The sequence below is a fragment of the Ictidomys tridecemlineatus genome, chromosome 5, assembly GCF_052094955.1.
Source record: "Ictidomys tridecemlineatus isolate mIctTri1 chromosome 5, mIctTri1.hap1, whole genome shotgun sequence".
NCBI classification, from domain to species: domain Eukaryota; kingdom Metazoa; phylum Chordata; class Mammalia; order Rodentia; family Sciuridae; genus Ictidomys; species Ictidomys tridecemlineatus.
In genome coordinates, this window is record NC_135481.1 from 176632086 (window position 1) to 176654892 (window position 22807).

Here is a 22807-nt window from a genome sequence, read left to right on the forward strand (position 1 = left end):
GCAAGGCTGGGGGTATAACTCAGGGGTAGAGCGCCCCTGGTTCAATCTACCCCTCGCACCGAAAAAAAAAAAGGGGTCGGGTGGGGGGCTGGGTTGTGGCTCCGCAGTAGAGCACTTGCCTAGCACATGCAAGGCCCTGGGTTCAATCCTCAGCACCACATAAAAGTAAATAAATAAAATAAAGGTATTGGGTCAACTACAACTAAAAAATAAATATTAAAAACAAAAACAAGGGTTTCGGGCTTTATTTTGAACACCATCTGGCAGCTGTCCCAGGGTGCAGAGCCCTTAGAGGCACATCTGGGTTTCCATGGGCTTGAAGCTCACCCAGCCGACTTCTCCTTAGGAGGCGAGTCCTCAGAGACAGACACGGATCAGGCTGTGGGCCGGGGAGATGGCTCACCAGGGCGCTGTCTTAAGCTCCACTGGTTTCTTGGTAAGGCCACCCTCTCAGCCCTTGTTGTTTATCACTTGTGCAACAAACATCCATTAAGCACCTTCCAATCTAGAAAATTCTTCCCCATGGTGGATCTGAAAAGGTGTCCTGCTGGCACCCAGAGCCTGTCGCTCTCTGGCCTCAGAGGTGGAAATGTATTGTCTCCTCGTGGTGGAGGTTGGGGGCCTGTTATCCCGAGGGGAGGGTTCTTCCTCGCCCCTTCTGAACTTTCTAGAACCATGTCATTATGAGGCACTGGGGAATTTTCTTCATCTTGGAGGATTTTTTCTGCTGTTGACCAGCAACCCTCCACCTATAGAGACGTCACCTCAAACTCTGCCTCCATGTCCTGTGGCCATGTTCTCCATGTGTAACTGGAAAACAAGCTATGCTCTGTTCTGAGTTACCCCACCATGCTGAGAGCAGCAGTTGTTGGGGGACACCTAAGCCTGAGTGACCCTTCTGTGAGACCGAGGCTTGCCGTAAGCTACTACTACATTTTGAGTTTAAGTTCTGAGATGAAATGTCTCTACAAGTAAACAGCCACCACCTGTCTAGCACAGCCGTAAGGCACAGACTAATAAGTTAGTCATGCTAACAAAAGTGACACCTGTGGACTTACCGAATTAATCAGAAGCACACGGACGCACAGGTGTGCCAAACTCATGGGAAAACCCAGGCCATGTCATGGGGCGACTCCCCTAATCAGGCCATAAAAGGAATCGCTGGGGTTGCGGCTCAGTGGCAGAGCGCTCGCCTCACACATGTAAGGCCCTGGGTTTGAGCCTCAGCCCACATAAAATACATAAAGATATTGTGTCCATGTATAACTAAAAAGTATTAAAAAAAAAAAAAGAATCTGTATCCTCAGGCTTCAGGGGAGCTGGGTTTCTCCTGCCGGTCACAACCATGAGCCTACTCCAAGCTGACACTCTGAACCACACGCACTCCTTCTGGACCGTGGCCTAGAGTAAGTTCCTGTGTTGTGGGCCTGAGTGTATGTGCCTTGACCAGACGGACTCCATTTACCCCAGACTCCATTTCATATAAGAAATTTCTCCCTTGTGAAAACTCCACCTCTGTAGCCCACCTCCGGCTGTCCACGTCCTATTTGGCCAAGGCCAAGCTGCTGAAAAACGTTTCTTTTATTCTTATACAATGTATTATTAAGAAATGCTTTTGTAAGATGTTCTCTTTTCAGTTCCTATTTTTCTTGGGCAATGTACCCTGACTGCACCTTGAACTGGATCATTCTGACCCACTTCCACGTTGCTATGGTTTTGATTTACTGGTAGCTGGTGGGTTTTGGCTATAAAAGACGCACTCTAACTTCTGCAAAGTGTCCAAGGGTGCAGAGTCGACTTGGTCGCTGCCCCTTGGCCTGCGGTGAATAACGTTCCCCTGCTTCTAGACTGACTTGTGATTTGGTCACACGCGCCACACACCTGCACTCCCACGGCGCTGCTCCTGGACGGGTTCTGCTGCTGGTTCTCATCTTCTCTGACCACTGACCACTGCCGTGACTGCGTCAGGGACCTGTGCGCTCTCAGTTGGCCCCACCGCAGCGAGGTGCCCTATCTTCCTGGCCTGGTGCTTCCTGACCTGGGGCTCTGCAGGGGTGGGTGAGGGGTGGAGGGTCTCCAGGTTCTGGAGGGGAGAGAGGCTGTGCTAAGCCGGGAGGGGGTTCTTAGGCAGGGACATTGTTGGGGAGGAAAGCCCGGCTATTATCTTCAGCGAGCATATTATGTGGGACTTGTGGCTCCCCGTTTTTCAGGTGAAGGAATTCAGGGGAGTTTCAGGTTTTGTCTGGCTCTCTCAGGTGTTGGAGGTATCAGGTTGGGGGAGCCCAGGCAGGACTCTGGAATTGGTAATGTCTCAAGTTGAATTGATGCTCAGAGTGTGCTCTCTGGAGTTGGCTTCTCTGCTCACGCCCGATGTGACCCTGGGGGGCGGGCTTAAATCTCTCAGACCCTCAGTTTCCTCATCCATAGAATGGGGAGAAGTAGCTGTGGTTGAATTCCTTCATGGGACCTCTGGCTTCTCCCAGGGACTTTGCCTGCACTTGACCCCTGTGGTGTGCTTCATGCTGACCCCGGGGCTCCCCTTGGCTTGCTGGAGGGGGCCAGCAGCTTGTGTAGACGTGCAGACCAGGGGCAGTGCTCTAGGCCTCGGGGACTTGGTGGTAAGGTTGGAACAGTGGCACTCAGGGCTGGCAGGCAGTGGCATTGCTAGGTCCTGCTCTTCAGAGCCACTTTTGTGGCTTACAGAGCAAACTCACAGTCCCTGAGGCCTTGGGGAGGTGAATGGGCAGCCCCTGGTCTCTAGATCCACCTGTGACCGGCCTTCTCGCCACCACATGCCCCCCACCCTTCTTGAGCACCTTCCACATTGCAGGGCACAGACTTCTCAAGGAAAGAGAGTCATGTCACTCGGGGCTGGAGCAGCTCTGGGTCATTCTGTGGCTTGAAAGCCTGGCCGATCTGGGTTGCTGTGTGATGGGCAGGTGTCTGTCATCTAGGCCTCGTGGCCTTGGGAGCCGGTTGGAGAGAGGAGACCAGGCAGGGCTGGGCTCGCACACCCCGTCGTCCTGGGAGTGATCATTCTTGCTACTGGGGACTGCTGTCTCTCTGTCCTGTTCCCCAGAGACCTGGGGGACAGGCTTCAAGCTCTGCAGGGCCTGACCCCTCCTTGCTCCTAGAGTGTCGGTTCCTGTTGGTGGGAACCGAGGCTTGTCCTTGGTCACAGAGTTGCGCCTCAGCAGAGCTGGGTGTTGGACGATGCCTCAGGCTGCTCAGTGCCAGCGCCTCTAGGGGGCACCCCGACAGGGTCTGTGGCCTCAGAGGTGGCCTCTCAGCAGCACCTCCCTTACCTGATCCTCGCCTTCCATGGAAAACGTTTCCGTGGGTGTGCGAGGCCCTGGCTGGGATCCGGTGCGTTCTCTCTGTGGGGGAAGGAGACGCCGCGCTGTGCCCTCTGCCACCACAGGCCTGTGGATTCCCAAGCCCCCGAGACACCTCCTGGTGAGCTCAGGCCTGGCTCTCAGCCGCTCTGCGCCCTGCCACCCACCATGGCCAGTAGCTCCACCAGTGCTGGGATTCCCACACGGTGCCCGGCGGGCCACCCGGGTGCCATGTGGAGGTGGAGACCTTAACCCCAGTCCTTCCTGCAGGAGCCCAGGCCCTGTGTGGGGAAGAGACGGGCTGCATCTCATCTGGTTTTTATTGTCCGTCTCCCTTGCAAAACTTGGGGTCTCCGAGCCCCTGGGGCAGTCCCTGGTGGAGGCCGTCAGGAACTCCCCCGTCCCCCCTCCGTTCGGCATGGCCCTCAGGGGGCAGCGCACACTGTGGCCACATAGCTGGCTGGCGTCATTGGCAGTGGGAAGGCGGGCGGGGTGAGGAGGTCCCTGGGGAGCTCTACTGTCCCCAGCTTGGGTGGACGGGTCACCCTGCCTTCCCTTCCGACTTCAGACCCCTCTGAGGAGCTCAAAGGCCTGCGGGGACAGAACCTCACCCCCACTGGAGACCGGAGCCTGCCTCGCCCTGCTTCCCTGGTCACACTGGCCCTGGAGCCCCCTGCGGCTGCTAGGGCTGGGCAGTGAAGGCAGCGGGAGGGCCTTGTGCCTGTAGGGGGCAGCAGCACCCAGGTGTCCGCAGACCAGGACAGCCATGGGAGCTGGGGCGCGGAGTCTAGGCCACCTGAGCTCCCCACAGCCCTGGGATCCCACGGTCAAGAAGAGGGGTGGTGGGGGTCCCTGGGTCTAGACTCCCTGGTGGCGTCCATAATAGTGACCAGCAGCCTCAGCCACCTCCCCCCACCAGGGTTGGCATCCTGAGCGCTTTGGGGGACAGAGGCCTGGAAAACCACGACTGGGGTTTCCACTGACCCAGGGGCTCAGGGGCTCAGGCTGAGACTTGGAGAAATGAGCGCGCGGTGCTTCCCCACGTGGGGCACGAAGCTGGTCACACTGAAGGCCACGGCTCAAGGCCTTTCGTGCTGAGGGTCTTGGGCCTTGGTCCACATTGGGCAGGGAGAGGTGATAGCTGGCACCTCCAGATGCTGCTGGGGAAACTGAGGCACCGAGGGTGACCCCTCAAGGTGACACCGTGAAGCAGCACAGGCAAGGACACGCGGGGCCATCACTGGGCCATCACCTGCCCTTGGCTCAGGGGTTTCTGTGTCTTGCAGAACCAGAGCCCTGTCCACCTGCTCCTGCTGAGCTGACCTGGCTCCAGAGATTAACGGGATTAGCCACATCCTGGGCTGGAGCTGGGTTTATCAGAGGCGCCACTCCGGGGCCTTGCGGGTGGCTTGGCGCTCTGCACCTCCGGTTCTGTCTGGGCCGCCAGGGTGAGCCGGCTCCCCCCTGGCCGGCTGCCCACTCCTGCTGTGGGCCGGGTCGGGGGTGTCCTGGGTGGCAGACAAGTGGCCAGCCTGTTCCCTGTGGACCTGGGATGCGGTGGCAGTGTCTGTGTTGGAATCAAAGCCCCCCTTGGCTGGACCAGGCCCTGGCTCCCTGCAGGGTTGGGCAGGGCTCTCTGTGGGACTCGGGTAGGGCTGTCCCTCAGCCTTGCCTCCTTGCCTGTGCACAGGGCTTTTCAAGGGCACTGTGAACTGTGTTGCTCCCCCGGGGACCATGGCCCTGGGGGATGGGAGGGCCTGAGGGGGGCAGGCAGAGGGGAACCGATTGTGACGAGAGGGACCTGACGTCTGGGCAGCGGCTCCCCTCAGGTGAAGAACAGAACTCCTGTTCACGGAGCACCTACCCACCTACCGGGCTCCCTGCGGCTGCCTCGGCCGTCCTGGGGAGGGGTGCACCTGTTCTCCAGGGTGCAGCCGTCAGCCCCCCGTCCTGCCCCCGCTAGCCGCTCCAGGTCACCGGGACCTGCCGGAATCTGTCCTGGCTGTGGGAGGCCTGGAGGATCGCGGCTGGGTCCCAGCTGCACCACTGGGACCTTGGGAACCTGCTGCGCCTCCCCACGCCCCACGTCTGTGGGGAAGCCCTGTCTCTACAGGGAGAGGAAGGGCAGCCGGGGCTGGAGCACGCAGCGTGGAATGGTGTGAGTCCTCGGGAGGGCAGGGTCATGGAAGGGTGAGCCGTGTGACTGTCAAACACCTGGAATTCCCTTCACAGAAAATGTCACCAAGGGTAAAGACCCCATTTACAATCTCCCTAAAACTGCTAAAACATCCAGGCTTCAGTCTGGTAAGAATAGTGTGGAATTCATATGAAATAAGCCATGCCACTCTGCTGAAGAACACGGAAACCCGAAGATACAGAAGATTCTAGTTTCAGGAAAAGGAGTGCTGGGGGCTTAGAGACTCACCCTCCACACCCGAGCCCAAAAAACCAGCGTTAAGTAGCAGGGTTTCAAAAATACCACCTGAGCCAGACGCAGTGATGTACACCTGTAATCCCAGTGACTCTGGAGGCTGAGGCAGGATCAAAAGTTTGAGGCCAGCCTCAGCAACCTTAGGGAGGCCCTAAGCAACTCAGGGAGACCCTGTCTCAAAATAAAAAGGGCTGGGGATGTAGCTCACACTCTTGGGGGTTAAATCCTTAGTACCATAAAAACCACAACCTGACCAGTTGATTTTACATCTTGCCTGGGAAAGTGTATGAGAATCACCAAGCAAGTGTTGGAAATGGGGTGCTTGCTAGAGAGCGTCCCAGGCCAGAATGTGTGAAAAAGGATGGTGTTGACACAGGATGAAACGGGACTCAGCCAAGTAGGGAAACTGGAGGCGACCTCACACTGTCCCCAAGCGGTGGGGTATAGTGGTGACTTAGTAATCAAGCAAAAATTCATCAATCCCTACCTCACACCATACACTAAGATATATTCCAGATGCACTGAGGAGCTTCAATGCACGTGTACCTTGTAGATTTATGCATGAAAGAACAAATGTGTGCTTGTGTGTGTGTGTGTGTGTGTTTGTGTGTAATAAAATTAGTAGAAGAAAACAGAGGTATTTTTTTATGAACTTGAACTTGATGTCTTTCCTGATTGACTGGATCATGTTTTACAAAGAAAAAAAAATCTGTTGAACAAAAGATATTCTAAACAAAGTTAAAACACAGAACAGCTGGCCAAGGGAAGCTGGGAGGGATTTGGGGGAGGAAGTGGGTGTCTACAGTTGTTTTTCTTTTTTTATCGAATCTCAGTATGATTTGGCTTTTTCATAACAAGAATGGTTCACGTAACCACTATCAAACATGATGCCAGGCTGGACATGTGTGGCTTCCAGGTCCACTGGCTGCGGGAGGGGGCAGGGGTGTGAGGTGACCTCCTGAGCTCCTTGCACCGTGGAGACTTGGAGAGCTGGTCTAGGAGGGCCCCCAGGGGCGGGAGTGGAGGCATGGCAGATGGCCAGAGGGCCGGCTTCTGCGGCAGGGCAGGGCCTGTCCAGGGTGCCCTCCCTGGGTCTTTCTGATATCTCTGCCTCTTTAACGCCCAGCTGGGCCCCTGCTGCCTGGAATCCATCCCCTCTCTTCCCAGCTCCACTACTTGATCCCGTTCCGCTTTGGCTAGCTTGCTCCACTCCCAGGCCCTGCTTAGGGAAGTGTTATTCCCTCCTTGGGACTGGACCTCCTGTTGCCTGCCTGGGCCAGAGGTCAGTTGTTCCCTCGGTGATCACTTACCTAACACCTACTCTGCATCATGTTATGTGCTGGGAATTTCACGGCGGTGACACCGTGTCTAGCGCTCACGCTCTCGAGGAAACCATCACTAGAACAGGTGGCCTCAGCTCTGGCGAAGATTACAGACAAATATGAGTGGCTGAGGTCTGGGGAATAGGAGGAACGAAGAACTAAGGCCCAGAGAGGGTGCACGTCCTTTTGATATCACACAGAAAAATGTTCAGAGGATGTTGAAACACTCTCCTCTGCCACCTTACTTAACAGATGTCATCCTGTCTTTGTTGCAGAGATGGGGAGACCAGGGGTGGGATCAATTTGAAACCAGAGAGAGAGAACCAGACTGCCTGGGTTTGGATCCAGGTGCTACCACTTGCTGGCGGAGACCTCCACCAGTCACTTGGCTGCTCAGAGGCTTCTGTGTCCTGCCGGGGATGTTGTAACGTGCGGGCGTCCAGCGCGGATCAGGAATTGCACACCATGGCCTCAGACCTCAAGTGCTGGGCCCCTCTCCCTCTTCAGGGCCCAAAGACATGCAGACTGGGGCGCGGGCTACAGAATAAACTTTACTCTCTCTCAGGGCAGGAGTCCTAGTTAGGAGTCTCTTTGGGCAGGGTCACAGAGCCATGCACGCGCACTCGGTACAGGCAGGTGAAGCGAGGGTTCCCCCAGTTGCTTGAGATCTTCACCTTGACAGCACCAAAAGCTCGAGGTGGATGGTTCTGGAAAACAGAATCAGATATGGGCAGCTCACCACAGGCCCTCAGCCTCCCTGGCAGAGTGGAAAGAGAGCCTCCCATATCTCAGGTGAGAGACTGAGACTCAGAGAGGGAAATGGTGTATCCCAAGGCCACACAGCAAGTCAGTACTTAGGGGCCAGGATAGAAGGTGCTGAGACCAGCAGAACCAACCTAGAGTGGCTGGGAAATGCCCCAGCAGCGGGCCCCTGGCAGCTTGTTTGCGGTAGGATTGGGCAAGCCCGTTTCCCCTTCTGAAGGATGGGAGTGGTACTGGCTGTGCCCCAGGATTGGAGCCAGGATTGTGGGTGGGTCTCCCCCTCCCCGTCCCCCCCTCCCCGTCCCACTCCGGGCCCTGCTGCCGCTCCCTGAGCCTCAGCTGCCCAGCTGTCCAGTGGGTCAGTAGTGGCTGAGCACCTCATGGGGACGCAAGGGGATGATGTGTGGCCCCTGGCGATCCCCATTGCAGGGCTTTGCTCAGGTACCTGGAGGTCGAACATCTGGATGGTGTTTTCTGGCTGGAACTGGAAGGCTCCCAGGAACACCTCCTCCCTGGGGGAGCTCTCCATGCCCTGGGGCAGAACCCAGAGCTGTCAGACAGGGGCCTTGGGGGGCCTCCCCCTCCAGCCTGGGCCAGCGCCCCTCCCGGACCGGAGCTTTCCAGGGCAGCACAGGTGACAGCAGGAGAGAGCCAGGGCCTGGGAGGCAGAGGCCGAGGGCCAGCTGCTGCCCGTGCCACTGACCCCAAGGCCTGGGGCGTTTCCCGACCCTTCTCTGGACCCCATTTAGATGAGCAGTTCCTGATAATTCTCTGGACCTTCTCAACAAAATGGGGGCACAGTGGTCTCTGAAGGCTCTGGTGGCTCTGAAAACCCGGTGGAAATCGAGGCGCTGGGACGTCTGCCCTCGGAGGCGAGCTCTGACCCCCAGCCCCCCTGAGCCTCCCCAGCCCCCTGCGCCTCCAGATGTGCAGGCCCGGGGCACCCCCACCTCGCCAGGCTGTCCCTTCAGCTCACGTAGATGACGAAGTCCTTGGGGGCCGTGTCCACGCTGCCGGACAGCGAGATGGATTTGGGGATGTGCTGCAGGGTGATGTTGAACAGGTAGACCTTCTGGGCCAGCCGGATGGTCACCTGGCCACGGTCACCTGAGAAGGCCCAGCAGTTGCCAGGTGTCATGTTGGGCTAGAAGAGGCAGGTAACGGGGTTATGCTGAGTGGGCGGCAGGGGCTTCCTCACTCTACAACTAGGCACAGTTACTATCCCTGTTTGACCGATGAGGAAACCGGGCAGCAGAGCAGGGAAATGACTGGCCAGAACCATGCAGAGCTGTGAGTGCAGCCTGGGCAATTTGACCCTGGACCCACTTGCTTTTTTTTTTTTTTTTTGGACCACTTGCTTTTAACCACTACCATCTCCTACCCTATGAAGAGGAAACAGGCTCAGAGAGGGAGAGCATTTCAGCTGAAATCACACAGGAAGGCATTCATCAGCAGCTTTTCAGTGTGGCCAGCTCTGAAGTGGAACAGTAGATGCTGAGACCGGGATGGGACAGGGACTGTGGAGTCAGGGAAGGCCTCTTGAGGAGCTGGGACCAAGGAGGGTCAGGAGCATGGGGAAAGTGAGTTGAGGGACAGCCACAGCCCTGAGGGCCACAGGAACTAGCTGCAGGGAGCGGCGGCTTAAGCTGGAGAGGGCAGAAGGCCTGAGGGCAGGATCTCTCCAGCCTCGGGGCCCTGGCCTGCCACCTTGCTTCCTCCCTGAGGGCCCTTACACCTATTCTGCCTAAGGAACCCTGCTCACCCGGGGCTACCTCCTCCAGGAGGCCCGCTGTCCCTGCAAGGCCATTGCCCCAGCCTGGTCTCAAGCACTGACATCTCTGGGCTCCTGGAGGGACCCATGGAAAAGTCACTGTGGCCTTGGCACCACCCAAGGCTGGCCACGGGACGGGATGCTCAGCCGGGGGCTGCTAATGGAGCTGTGCTTGCTCTGCGAGCCAGCAAGCCCCTGCCCTCATCCAGGGGCTGCGGCGCAGGGGCTGAAGCTGGGTGGACTCTGGCTCTGCCCTTCACTAGAGCCAGCTGTGGGCCTGCAGCGACGAGCTGGCTCTTTGAGCCTTGGTGGCCTTGAGGGTTCTCAGGGCGGGGTAGGGGACTTTCCAGTGCCATAGCAAGCAGTCCCATGCCGTGCTCCTACAGCAGACCCTGGGGCCCTGTTCTCTGTTCTTGGGGCCTGCCTCCCCCGCCCCCACCCCTAACCCCGCCCCCCAACTCTATCCCGCCCCAACCCTAATCCCGCCCACCACTAGCCCCGCCCACCTCTAGCCCCGCCCCAGGTCCCACTGCCCTTCCTTCCACCGCCCAGCCTCTGCTGCCAGCCTCTATCCCAGGGCCCTGTCTCTGACAAACCCGTCCCTCGCCCCTTGTCGCCTGCCTCAAGAATCACGTCTGGGGGCTGCGCGTAGTTCCACAGCCGGATCCAGTTCCAGCAGGAGCGAGCCTTTTCGTAGTTGTAGGTGGCTGAGGTGTGCTCGAAGTCTATGCTGGCCCCTGTGCGGACGGACGGACGTTGAGGATCAGATTCTGCCTGGGGAGGGCACTCGCCGGGTGCTGGAGCCCCTGGGAGCCTCACAGCGCCCTCTCTGGACCTCAGTGCTCTCTTCTGGGCAGTGGGTCTGACAGTAACCATAAAGGCCGCCAAAGAGCGCCCACCCCAGGTCCACTGGCAGCGGTAATGAGCCAGGGCTTTCCCCACCAGCCTGGGGGAGACGTGCGCACTATGTCTGGCAGCCCTGTTGTGCTTTTGTGGCTGGTTTTACACCCATTGTACAGAGTAGAGAGGGGAAGTTCTGGCTCTGAGAGGGTGCATGGGACCCAGGGTCGCTCAGGGGTCGGGGCACACGCCTTGTGACCCCCATGTTTCACTGATGTTAGGGTGCCCTCCCGGGCCCCTCTTTGGCCTCTGTCCCCTCACCAGGAGACCCTAGCTCACTCATGCTAACCTCCTCCCCTGGGGCATCTGGAAGGCTTTTCCCTCCTCACAGGTCTGGACCCAGTGTCACTGCCTCATTGCCCCTGAAGTCCTGAGTCCTGACCGCTGTGGCCCACATTGGTTTATTTCTAGTCAGTGTGTCCCCACCCCCATCTCTCTGTCCTGTTGACCACTGTGTGGCAGCCCCAGGCTGAGAGAGAGGCAGGAGGGAGGGGCAGTGGAGGGGTCAGGCAGTGGGGAGCATCTGGATTCCTAGCCCCATCCCTGCTTCTGGCTCCATTAGACAAAATAAATTCTAGCAAGAAAACCAGCTGAGAACAGAGGTTAGCTCTGAGGAGGACTGTCCTCAAGCAGAGGGTGTATCACACCAGAATCAAAATCCAGGCATGGAAGGGTTTCTGCAGACGCTGAGGGGGGTGGAAGCGGGCGGGGGAGGCCGCTTACCTATAGACTTAAGGGCAAAGTCCGGCTTTTCAATGTAATCGCCTTGTATCATCTTCATTATTTTCTGGGTCATTCTTTGCTGAGAAGGCAGAAAACACAGGCTGTGCCTTGATGTGTCCTTACAGATCACAAGCCCCAGGGGTGTGTCCTCCACAGGTGACAGGTGCAACCCTCTTGGGTCACCTCCGATGGCCCAGCACAGGACTGCCCAGTCCCTGTACTCTGAGGACGACCCAGTGACACAGAGCCCTGCCCCCTCCCACGAGGTTCACTTTGAGTGTCTGAGTGCACCATGACTGTGTCACAAGGGGCCAAGAGGCTCACTGAGGGCAAGGGCAGGGGCTCTGGAATCAGCAGGACCTGAGTGCTGTGGGGCCTTGGGCAATATTGTGCCTCTGAGACTTGATTTTCCACCCGTAAGATGGGGTGGTAATGGCGACTCCCTCTCAGAGAGGATTAGAGAGGTCTAGAAAGCCCCAGTGTGTGCTGGGACTGGCCTCAGCCTCCTGCAGCGCTCCTAGGAAGTGTGGAGGTCTTCCTCCCATTTTAAAGGTGAGAGCGTAGAGGCAAAAGGACTTTCACATGTGGCCCATTCTATTTTCCAACCATGGCTGCAACCAGGTCTCCCATTCCACACTCTTTTTCCATGTGATGCTGACTTCTTCCCTTGAGAGGCAGATAAGCTCCCTCCCCATTAGTCTGGGCTCGTGACTATGGCAGAAGTGATGCTCAGTCCTAAAAGTCACTAGAACACTGACTGGTTTTCTAAAACCTCCACTCTTGGAAGCTGCCTCCATATTGTGAGGAAGCCCAGGCCACATGAGGAGATGCTTTGGTCAACAGCCTAACTTGGTTCCTAGCTGATGGCCAGCACCACTCTCCAGACCCTTCATCAAAGCCCCCTGTGTTGAGGTTTCCCAGCTGAGGCCCCAGGTGTTGTGGAACAGAAACCAACCATCCTTGACCTGTCCTGACCTGCAGACTCTCTGACCATGATACAGTGGTTGTTTTACACTAATTCTTGGGATGCCTTGGGATGCAGCCATAGTGACTAAACAAGAGCCAGGCTGTTATAGGGTGGAGGTTACAATTCTGTTTTGTTGATTTGGAAACTGATGCTCAGACAGGTTGATGGCCTGCCTTAGGTTGCACAGCTCCAAAAGATAAAGTATCCCTAACTCTTGCTTTGTTTGCTGGGCAAATGCTCATTTATTTCTTCTCAAAACTGGGTCACCAACTCCAAGAAATTTCCCTGATGGTGCTGGCCATGCCCTTTTTGGGCTCCAAGTCTGGTTAGGGGTCCACAGGTCCTGGGACTGCCTTAAAGGGAGGGATGGAATTTAGTTTATCACTATCCTTGAACCCCAGAATGGGACCAGGCATACAGTAGGTGCTTAATGATTATGTATTGACTAGTGTATGCCTTGGGCTTCTACCTTTGTTCCAAGGAAACAAGCATTTAAGGAACACTTACCCTATGACAGACATTATTCTAAGGATTACATGAATTACCATGTTTAATCCATATACAACCCATTTTGTAGATGAGGAAACTGAGGCGCAGAGAAGCTAAGGGAGGAGAGCAGTCACACAACTTATAGATGGTAAACATGGGATTCAAATCCAAGTACTTGACTCGAGAGCCAGTGCTCATAACCACCATGCTTACTGTCTCTCTGAGTCAGTGGTCCGTCTTCTACGACCCCCCACATGGCCCATCCCTGCCTCCCTCCCCAATGCAGAGAGGAAACCCCTGCAGAGGGCCTCATTCCTGAGTGAGGAAGAGTGACACACACTCTCTCCTCTGATTCCTGAGAGGCTTGGGGGAGAGGAAGGAGCCCTGGAAACCTGGAATTTTGGGGGGGAGGGGGTACTGGGGATTGAACCCAGGGCCTTGTGCATGGCCAGCACCACTCTCCAGACCCTTCAAGCTGCAAGCACTCTACCAACTGAGCTATAGCCCTGGCCAGAAACCTGGGACTTTGAAACAACAAAGAGTACAGTCAAGCTTCAGGCAGCTTTGCTTGACCTCACACGACAAAACCCCCATCTGTAAATTCTTAGAAATTTGGCTTCTAGGCAAAGATGGTGGTAGAGTGAAAACTCACCAGATGTTTTGGTAGATAAGGCTGAAGCTATCTTGTTAACTGTAGAACAAAGAGGCCCAGGAGGCGAGAATAGAAAAGACAGTAGAGGACTTGTTCAGGAGTTGACATCCAAATAACAAAAGCTTAAAAGTGAGAATAGAGCCAGGCGCGGTGGCGCACACCTGTAATCTCAGCGCTCAGGAGGCTGAGGCAGGAGGATCGCGAGTTCAAACCCAGCCTCAGCAACTCAGCAAGGCCCTGAGCAACTCAGTGAGACCCTGCCTCCAAATGAAATATAAAAAAGGGCTGGGGGTGTGGCTCAGTGGTTGGGGACCCCTGGGTTCAAACCCAATTAAAAAAAAAAAAGAATAGAGCAAACAGGACCAGGGAAGAGGTCACCAGTTTGGTCACATGGTTAAAGAACGTTTCTTAGGATGGAAGGACGTGAGTGTGTGGACTGAAAGCTTCCTCAGGTGTCCGGCCCAGGGGCGTTTTTCTTGAAGTTTTGGATGGAAGGTAAGACCTGGCCCCGCGTGGAGGGCCAGTGCCTACCACAGCAACTACTAGAAGAAGCCAGAGAGTTGAATAAATCATATTTTAAGGCCAATGTGGGCTAGGGACTAAAATTCCAGAGAAGGGAGAACCGGGCCCAGTTCTGCTGACAATTTTATTTTGACCCCTGGGGTCCTTTGATGTTTCGGATCATGGACTAAGGATCAGGGCTTGGGCCAGACTCTGAACTGCTCCTGGAGAAGGAGGAGCAGTGAAGTTACAGTCCCGTCCCCCCCCCCCCCCCCGGGGGGCTAAGGGGATCAAATCAGGACAGAGGAAAAGCACCCTCGGCCAGCCTCCCCCACAAAGTGTTCCCTGGACTCGAGACTACAGGAGACCAGGAGCTGCTTCCCAGGCTCTGGAGGGCAGAACTTCCTGAATCTAAAGCTTAGGAAATAAAATGGGGGGGGGCACAAAATGAAACAAGTGAGAGACTAAAGCCGTAGGACCGTGGTTCTCTGGGGTTGGCATCAGAGTCCCCTGGCTTGATTCCCGTCCTGACTGCAGCTCCAGCCCGTCTGGGTGGGGCCCATTCATTGGAATGCCTGACATTTCCCCAGGGAATGCTTCAGGCATGGGCGCCCTCCTCTGAGACCCACTGCCCTAGAAGGAGCGGGGAGTCAGCCCAGAGTACCCTAGCTGCCCTCCATGAGGCGCTGAACTAGTCTGGCACCATTAGAAGGTGGGAATTCAAGTATGCCCCTGGAAGAGGAGGTGCCACTGGGGCCAGAGATTTTATACTGATTCAGGGCTAGAAGGAAAAAGGAGAATTGAGAGCCCTCAGATCCATGGTCAGTCTTCCCCTTGAAAACACTTGCCAAATATTTGAAACTTCCTGGGCAGCTTTCCAAAGAGCTAACCTGAAAATATCTGAATAAATCTCATAAATTTGCAATCTGGGTCTGTCTGAACCAGCTCAGTGTGGGTCTAGAAAGAAGGGATCCGATCCTCCTTCCAAAGAAAAGGGAACTGTACGGGTAGAAGTCATAAAGTACTTGAAGCAATAGAGTTCTTTTATATCCCATGTCCAGAAAACACTAAAAATATAAAAATGTATAAAAATTTTCATACCCAAAAGTAGACACTAAGAGTCAAGATTGTATGGCTGATACCCAAGAGAAAAAACAGAAAACAGAAGGAGGCCAAAGATAATCCAGATGTTGGAGTCAGCAGACAAAGATTTGAAAGATAACCATGACTGATGAGTTAAATAAAATAAAGGAAAAGATGAACAACATAAATGAAATGATGGAGAATTTTACTGAAGAGTTAAAGTATATGAAAAAGAGTTAAATGTGCATGCTATAACTAAATAATGCAATATATGAAATAATAGTAGATTTCTCAGGCAGAATACAGAATTATTAGTGAACCTGAAGAAATTAAAAAAAAAACAATATCAAAACATGGAGAAAAAAGATTTTTTTTTAAAAAAGTGAATCAGGTGATAGCATAAGAATTACATGAAACACACTCTTAAAGGTCTAGCATAGTAATCAGAATTCAAGAGAGGAGTGATGATGGGGAAGATTAATATTTTAAGAGAGAAAGGCTACGCATTTTTTAAAACTATTGAAAAATATCAATATATAGATTTTAAAAATATAGGAAACCCCCAAGCTGGTTATATATAGACTATGAGGGGCTGGGATTGTGGCTCAGTGGCGAAGCACTTGTCTTGCACATGGGAGGCACTGGATCCTCAGTACCACTTAAAAATAAAATAAAGGTATTGAGTTCATCTACAACTAAAACATTTTTTAAAAAAGGATGTTAGACACAAAAAGAATACCCTATAAACTCCCAGGAGTAACAAATGGATTAAACCCAAAGGGTCAGTAATCAGAGTGGCATAATAATTCCCAACCGCAACAATACAAATGAGAATACAGTGGTCGACCTCCTTCAGAGTTCTCAGGAGAAAATTTCCTTTCTGGAATTCTATACCCAGCCAAACTACCAATCAAGTGCAAGGGTAGAATATAAAGGTGTTTTTAAACATGTAAGTTTCTAAGTTCTTTTGTTCTTTTCTCAGTAGTTACTTGGGGATGTGCTCCATTAAAATGAGGGATAAAACCAAGAAAGGAGAAAACTCAGGATATAAGAAAGAGGACATCAAAGAAGTTAGGTGTCTGGGGGCAGAATGAGTGGCATCTCACCTCGTCTGACATGGCCTCCATCTCTTGGAGTCTGGCAATGAGCTGGTTCATGCTGCCTCGGAGGTCCTGGATTTCCCCAGTGTGATGTCGCACCTTCTCCTGGTACATCCTTAACAGGAAGGAGTGAAGCAAGAAGTGACTGTCCTGTAATGCTGCTATTGTGGCCTCAAGTTCTCTCTTTGTCAGATCTCAAAGAACTAGCTTCATCTTCTTCTCCTCTCTTGGGCCCATTCCTGGTTCACCCAGAGGTTATTATCTCTCAACACCATCCATTCTCTTCTTTCTTCTTGGAATATGCTTAAGACCAGTTCATTCTTTCTAAATATTTCTGAGAATTTTGTTTGCAATTAAGAATGCTGCTACCAGGTGGTGACTTGTTCATTGAAATCTCTTAATTACCATTTACTCATCACTGACTGTGGACCAGGAACTGTGCAGAGTTTCTTTAATACCCATAAGTCCCCAGGGCAAGGTGGAGTACTCTGCCTCATCTCACACAAGAGGCGTTGGTTAAAAGCTCAGCGAGAGGAAGTTTCTTTGGCATCAGGCCAGACAGGTAAAACTCAGGGGAGCTAGGACTGAAGTCCAGGTTTGTCTGTGAGCTCATGATCCTGCCAATATACCCCGGAGTCTTCCTATACCTGTATATATATATATTTTTTACATGATAGGACTTACCTGCAGATTCCTCTTACCTCAAACTCTGCAACGGACTATTTATGCTGTCATCCTGGAGGAGTGTTGAAGAAAGCAGAAATCCCCTTCAGTTGGCCTGAGAGAGTCCCTCCATCCATTCTCCAAAACCACAAGTCCATCCACTCATCCACCTTCCCATGTAGGCTTCCATCCATTCACCCACCTACCATCTCTCCAAACTCGAAACTCCAGTTTACTCTTAGTTTTATCCATCCATTCTCCTCCATCACCTTTCCTCACCCATCAACCCTTCCATCTCCCCAAGCTCCCTGTCCATCCCCCTCCCATCCGCCCACCCTACCCCATATATCCTCCTCTCATCCATCCATCTCCCCACTTACCTATCTATCCCACCTGCCCTCCCGACTGCCCATTCTCCCTTTATATGTTCCTCTTTTGTTTTTCCCATCCCTACCTCCATTACATCCAACGTTCGTCCATCCATCCGTCCGTCCGTCCATCCATCCATCCATCCATCCATCCATCCATCCATCCATCCACCTTCCTATCCGTTCTCCCTCTATTCAGACTCCCGTCTGACCATCCAGTCATTCAGCATTGAGCGTGGCAGCCCTTTTTCCTGCACTGAGCTGGAACTGCTCAGAGGTATCCGCCCTCTCTCCTTCCTCCAAGTTGCTATAGTAGAGCTGGGGAGACAGTCAGGAGTGTAGGACATTGTGGGAGAAAGGAAGGGGCTGGGACCACCTCTGCCTGGTTGTGCCTGGAGGGAGCGACATGTTGTGAAATCTTGAAGAACGTGAAGGGTTCACAAGGGAGAGGAGAAGAGATAGGCCTCTGGGGTTCCCGGTCCCTGCAGGTGTTGCGAGACATCCTTGAACAGGGAGCTCCAGTCTCCTTTCCCCTCTTCTTTCCTCCCCAGAAACCACAAAGCAAAGGGGTATCGTTGTCTCATTTAAGCAGAAAAGAACCAACTGTTGAGTAGAAAGAGGGTCTTCCCCTTCCCACTGCCTCGCTTTACTGGGAGCCTTGAGAAAGGAGAGATGAGTCATCTAGGGGGTGGCAGGAGAGCCATCCTGGTGGAGGGACTATTGCATGTGGTCTTTGAAAGTCACAGGTAGCAGGAGAGAAGGGTCCTAGATGGGTGGCACGATCAAGGCAGAGATTTGGTTTGGAATAAATCAGGAACTTGACAGAGTCCAGATTTGGTGAGAGCAAGAGGAGCTACGGAGGGACAATTAGCTGCCCGAGGTGAGACTAGTCAGCTGTGGGCTGGACGGGGGCGCACTCACCTGCCAGACTTCCATTTTTGATGGTAAATGCATAGAAAACATCCAGAATCCTGCGGGGCCATGAGAACAAGAATCAGCTGCTTAACATAGAAGGTCAAGTAAGAGCCTGGAGTCAGAGCCCAGCCCTACCACTCGCTAGCATTGCACAACTTTGGGAGAAATGACTTAATCCCTCTATGCCTCAGTTTCCTCCTCTGCCAAATGGCAATAGCATAAAATCCACTTCATGTGCAAATGAAATCACATGCAAATGAAATCACGTTACATAAACTACCTGGTACCTGTCTCCTCCCACACTCCTGTCCCAGCCTTGCTGGGGAGGATTAGTACAGAGAAGAAGGCAGGTGGTTTCTTCTGCATTTCATGATCTCCAACTGGCTGAAACCTCACCATTTCAGCAGTTGTTTAAAAGCCTTTAAAACCTATTTGTTATTATTGACAAAATACTTTTGTTGTTTTTTTTTTTTGAAGTGAGGGATCAAACGCAGGGGTGCTTAACCACTGAGCCATATCCCCAGTCCTTTTGACATTTTTTAAAATTTTGAGACAGGACCTCGCTAAATTGCTGGGGTTGGTTTTGAACTTGTGATTTCCCTGACTCTGTCTCCCAAGAGGCAGGGATTCGAGGCGTGGGCCACCACACCCAGCTTGATACACCACCTAACAAACTAGGAACGGAAGAGAACCTCCTCAGTGTATCAGAAACCCACAGCTAACATCCTACTAGTGGCGCCGGATGGAAGCTTTCCCACTGAAGTCGAGACATAAAGCCCTCACATGGCGGTCAATGGATTTTCACAAGGGCGTCCAGACTTTCAGTAAGACTAAAATGGTCTTTTCAATAAATGGTTCTGGATCAACCACGGATCCATATTCAGAAGCATGAATGTGGTTTCCAGAGCTCTTCTTGGCTTTCAAAAATTTTTCTTGGACATCATTTCACTGAACCCTCATTAGGTGGGGATGCTGAGTCGCGTGCAGGGGACACGTGTGGCCAGGTGTTGCAGAGCAGTGCTAGACGACCCCCGCTCTCCTCTCCCAGCGGGGGCCAGACCCGGGGACGCCACCTGCCCGGGGTGTGCAGACCCACCGAAAACGCAGAGGACCAGCACGCCCGTCTTCTCCATGAGCTTCTGGAACAGCAGCCTGCACCTGGAGGCCAGGGGAGCCAGAGTCAAGGGGCTCCCCTCCCCCGGCCACCAGCGGTTGCCCCCTCCCCTCCCTGATGAACGTGGTCTCCGCTGGGACCTCCAGGGTCCCCCACAGTCCCCGCAGAGCGCTGGCTGTGTCTGTCCTTGTCTCCAGGCTGGAGCTCACGAGGGGTGGGCCGAAGCTGGGACCAGGGCAGGCATCAGACTTCAAATGAATGGAGGAGGCCGAGCGTCAAGCCCAGGACCCAGCCCTGCTGTCCCCAAGCTGGGTGACAATGAGGGGAGCTTAGAAAAGAAGGGGCAGGGGTCCAGGGGCAGCCGCTGTGGAGGGAGGCTGAGGAGCCCTGGGGGCCCTGGGGCCAGCTTGGGGTCCCTGGTCTACACTGCTACCAGGGGGACGCCTAAGCCAAGGACGGGCTGCCTGCCCCGCCTGGCCGCCCTGCCGCTCACCGGCAGGTGTTGAAGAGGACCTGCTGCGCCTGGGTCCTCAGGAAGTAGGCCAGGCAGGCGATCCAGGCTGCGGGGGACACGGACGGAGCGTGAGTCCTGTGCCTCATCCCTGTCCTACGGCGGGTCCGGGGGCTGTGGGGGCACCTCGGAGCTGGGCGGCCTTCTTCTTACTTATTTTTTCTGTGGTGCTGAGGCTCGAGCCCAGGGCCTCACACATGCGAGGCAAGGCCCCGGCTGAGCCCAGCCCCAGCCCTGGGAGGCCCCTGGACTCGCTGGTCAAGCCCAGGACAGGCCCAGGACAGGCCGATGGGACGTGCCAGGCTGGCACCTGCTGGGCCCTGCAGGGGAGCGCGGCTGTGGCCCTAAGGCCTGGGATGGGCTGATGCCAGGTCCAGAACCTGGGAGCCTGGGACCGGAGGGGCCTTGCTGGGTTCCTCCGGGGAAGCACAGCGTGGGGCCGGCAGAAACAGGGGTGCAAAAGGGTGGGGGACACACGGGCGGATGGGAGAACGGAGGAGGGAATGGCCGCTGGACTTGGGAAATGAGTGGATGGACTGGAAGAGGAGAGAGGCTGCCAGCTGGAGGGGTGACTCGGCGGGAGCCGGGCGGGCTGGGGCCCAGCAGAGGAGGGCTGGCGGGCAGCCCTTCACCGGCCAGTGTCCTGCCAGTGTCCTGCCGACCTCCACTCCATCCACCAGAGGGGTCCTGGCTGGGATCACCCCGGCGGGGCTCAACCCGCGGCTCCCTGTAAACCTCACGGCCTCCCCCTCCCCAGCTTCGCGAGGCCGGACCCTCCCGGGCCCTGGGGGTGGCCGAGGGGACCCTGCAGACCATACGCACACAGATATCCCAGCAGGAACTGAGTCAGGCTGATGGCCGGGGCGTTGATGCGGGTGGGCAACGGGAAGCTGTCATCTGCAGGGAGCGATGGGCGGTCAGGTCACTGCCTTTGAGATGTGGGCTGGTGGAGACCTGGGGGGCACTCAGGAGCATCCCTGCCCCTCTGCCTCCACCTCTTGCTGTGTGACCCTGGATTTCCTGCTAAACATCTCTGAGCCTCAGCCCCTCAACGGCCCCCTCCCGCTCCCCTCTCTGCTCACTCCTGCTTGGTGAGGGGTCCATCACCATCCTGCTGGTGTTCCGGGGTCTCGGGTTGCACCTGGGGACGACAAGGTTCACAGTCGCGGTTTACAACACAAGCCGGTGATGTCACCGCATCCCAGATTGAGAAACTGAGTGACAGATAAGTTTGCCAAGGCCACCAGGCTGGGAACAGGGACAGATCAGGGTCTGGCTGACCCCAAATCCAGGTGTCTTTTAAGGCAAGGACTGTGGTTGGGTGGCCATTGTAGGTGACCATCACCCCGAGCCACCCACTCCTCTTGCTGGCAGAAGCCTGATTTGGGTAAAGGTTTCCTCATCGCTGAGTTGAGACCCACAGAGAGCAGTGACCGCTCTCCTTCCCCCTAAGCAGCCATGTTCCTGCCCCCCACCGAGGGTGGCCATGCTGTGACCACGAGAGATGACTAAAGGAAGAGCCATGTGACAGCCGGAACCTGGTCTCCGGAGGCAGCATGGGACTGCAGCATCCAGGGACTCTGGAGCCACAGCTCAGGAGCCCTTGGTAGGTGAGATAAAAGCCTTTCATTTCCTCAGGCAGTGGTCCCCCAACATTTTCTCATTGTCCCCCCTTTGTGTTTACATTTATTTCTTGAGAAATCACAAATATACCTATTACAGCTTGGATGTTGATTGTCCCCCAAAGGCTCCTGTGTTAAAGGTTGGGGTCCCCAAATGGCCCTATGGGAAGGCAATGTGGACCTTTAGGAGGTGGGGCCTCATGAGAGGTCCTTAGGTTGTTGGGGGCGTGTCCTTGGAGAGAACCGTGGGACCCCAGTCTTCCCTTCTTTCCTTCCTGGCTTCTTAGGTGGGTGATTTTCTTCCCCCATGTACTCTCACCATGATGCAGTGCCACCCCAAACAGAGGGGCCACTTGATCATGGACCAGAACCTCCAAAACCATGAAATATACCTTTTCTCTTGAAAACTTAATTATCTCAGGCATTTTATTATAGTGTTAGAAAGCTCACATAATTCCCAATTATGCCAACATACACTTACCCTTCCTCAATGTACAGATTTATTTAAACATTCCTAGGGAATATACAGCACAGGGGGGTGACTAGCTTCACAACTTGCGGTAGACCTTAAAATAACTAGAAGAGAGGCGTTTGAAACTTCCCAATACAAAGAAATGCTCATTACCCTGATCTGATCATTATAGAGGATAGCATGTACCAACTTATCACTTTGCACCCATAGACACAATTATTATGTGTTAATTATATCAAGGAGGATGAGCTAAAAATACTCATGCAACATTAACGATTTCTTCCTTCACCTCCATGGCTTTTTTGTAAACCCTGGTGGGATACATACACACCCTGTTCTGGGACCCGGAAGTGGGTACCATTTTGAATGTTGGAATTCCTGTCACCTGCAGCTAGAGGCCTCCTGGCAGATAGAGGGCCGAGATACGTGTTTCCTGGTTCAGTGTCTGCCTCCCTCCCAGACTAGCTCCAGGAGAGCAGGGAGCCCATGGGGCTGGTACAACATGGTGCCCCGGTTCTCTGCATGGTGCCTGGCAAAGAGTAGATGCTCAATAAACACATCCTGAAAGATGGCCACCTCCTCGCCAAGAGACTTTGGGAAAGCCGCTGTCAACCTCTCGTCAACTGTAAAGCACAGCTCCCCTCCCAGCGGGGGTGGAGGGGCTGCCTTTTGTCGGTTGTTAAAGGCTGAGCCAAGGGAGGGGCTGTTGTCCTCACCTCCTGGGCCTAACATTGGGGATCACGTCTTCGCATAGGGAACCTGGGTCCCCAGTGTTCCTTGACCGTGGCATCGATTCCCTTCTGTAGGGCTAATGGATGATGGTGGGGATCTCTGGGAGTCAATGAGGAGGAACTAGCTGCTGCCACCACCTCAGAGTGTCCTCTGGAAGGTGCCATGTGGCAAATTTGCCAGGGTCAGGGAGAATTGTTGGCTCTGTGACCTCACAGAGCAGTGGGCAGGGAGGAACCCAGTCTCCAGCTTGGCCCTAGAACCTCCCCTCAGAAGAAGCCATTGTGACAATTTTCCATGTTTAAGGTGGAGCAAATTGAAGGCCTAAGGCAGTAAGGGCCCCTGAGTGCTGAAGGGCACATCTGTAACTTAGTGAC

The 22807-nt window shown here is 54.3% G+C and overlaps 1 protein-coding gene across 1 annotated transcript; it reads right to left on the minus strand.

The window, feature by feature from the left end:
* Positions 1-7510: 7510 nt before the first annotated feature.
* Positions 7511-22491, minus strand: Sun5 (Sad1 and UNC84 domain containing 5). The gene is made up of 13 exons (XM_005320605.4): positions 22418-22491; positions 20690-20748; positions 20430-20504; positions 19590-19656; positions 19079-19140; positions 17989-18038; positions 16738-16772; positions 16043-16151; positions 11245-11323; positions 10243-10358; positions 8827-8994; positions 8296-8382; positions 7511-7795 (listed from the first exon to the last, which is right to left on the minus strand). The coding sequence occupies exons 1-13, from the start codon at positions 22489-22491 to the stop codon at positions 7664-7666; spliced, it is 1113 nt and encodes a 370-aa protein (XP_005320662.2). The 3' UTR covers positions 7511-7663.
* Positions 22492-22807: the final 316 nt, after the last annotated feature.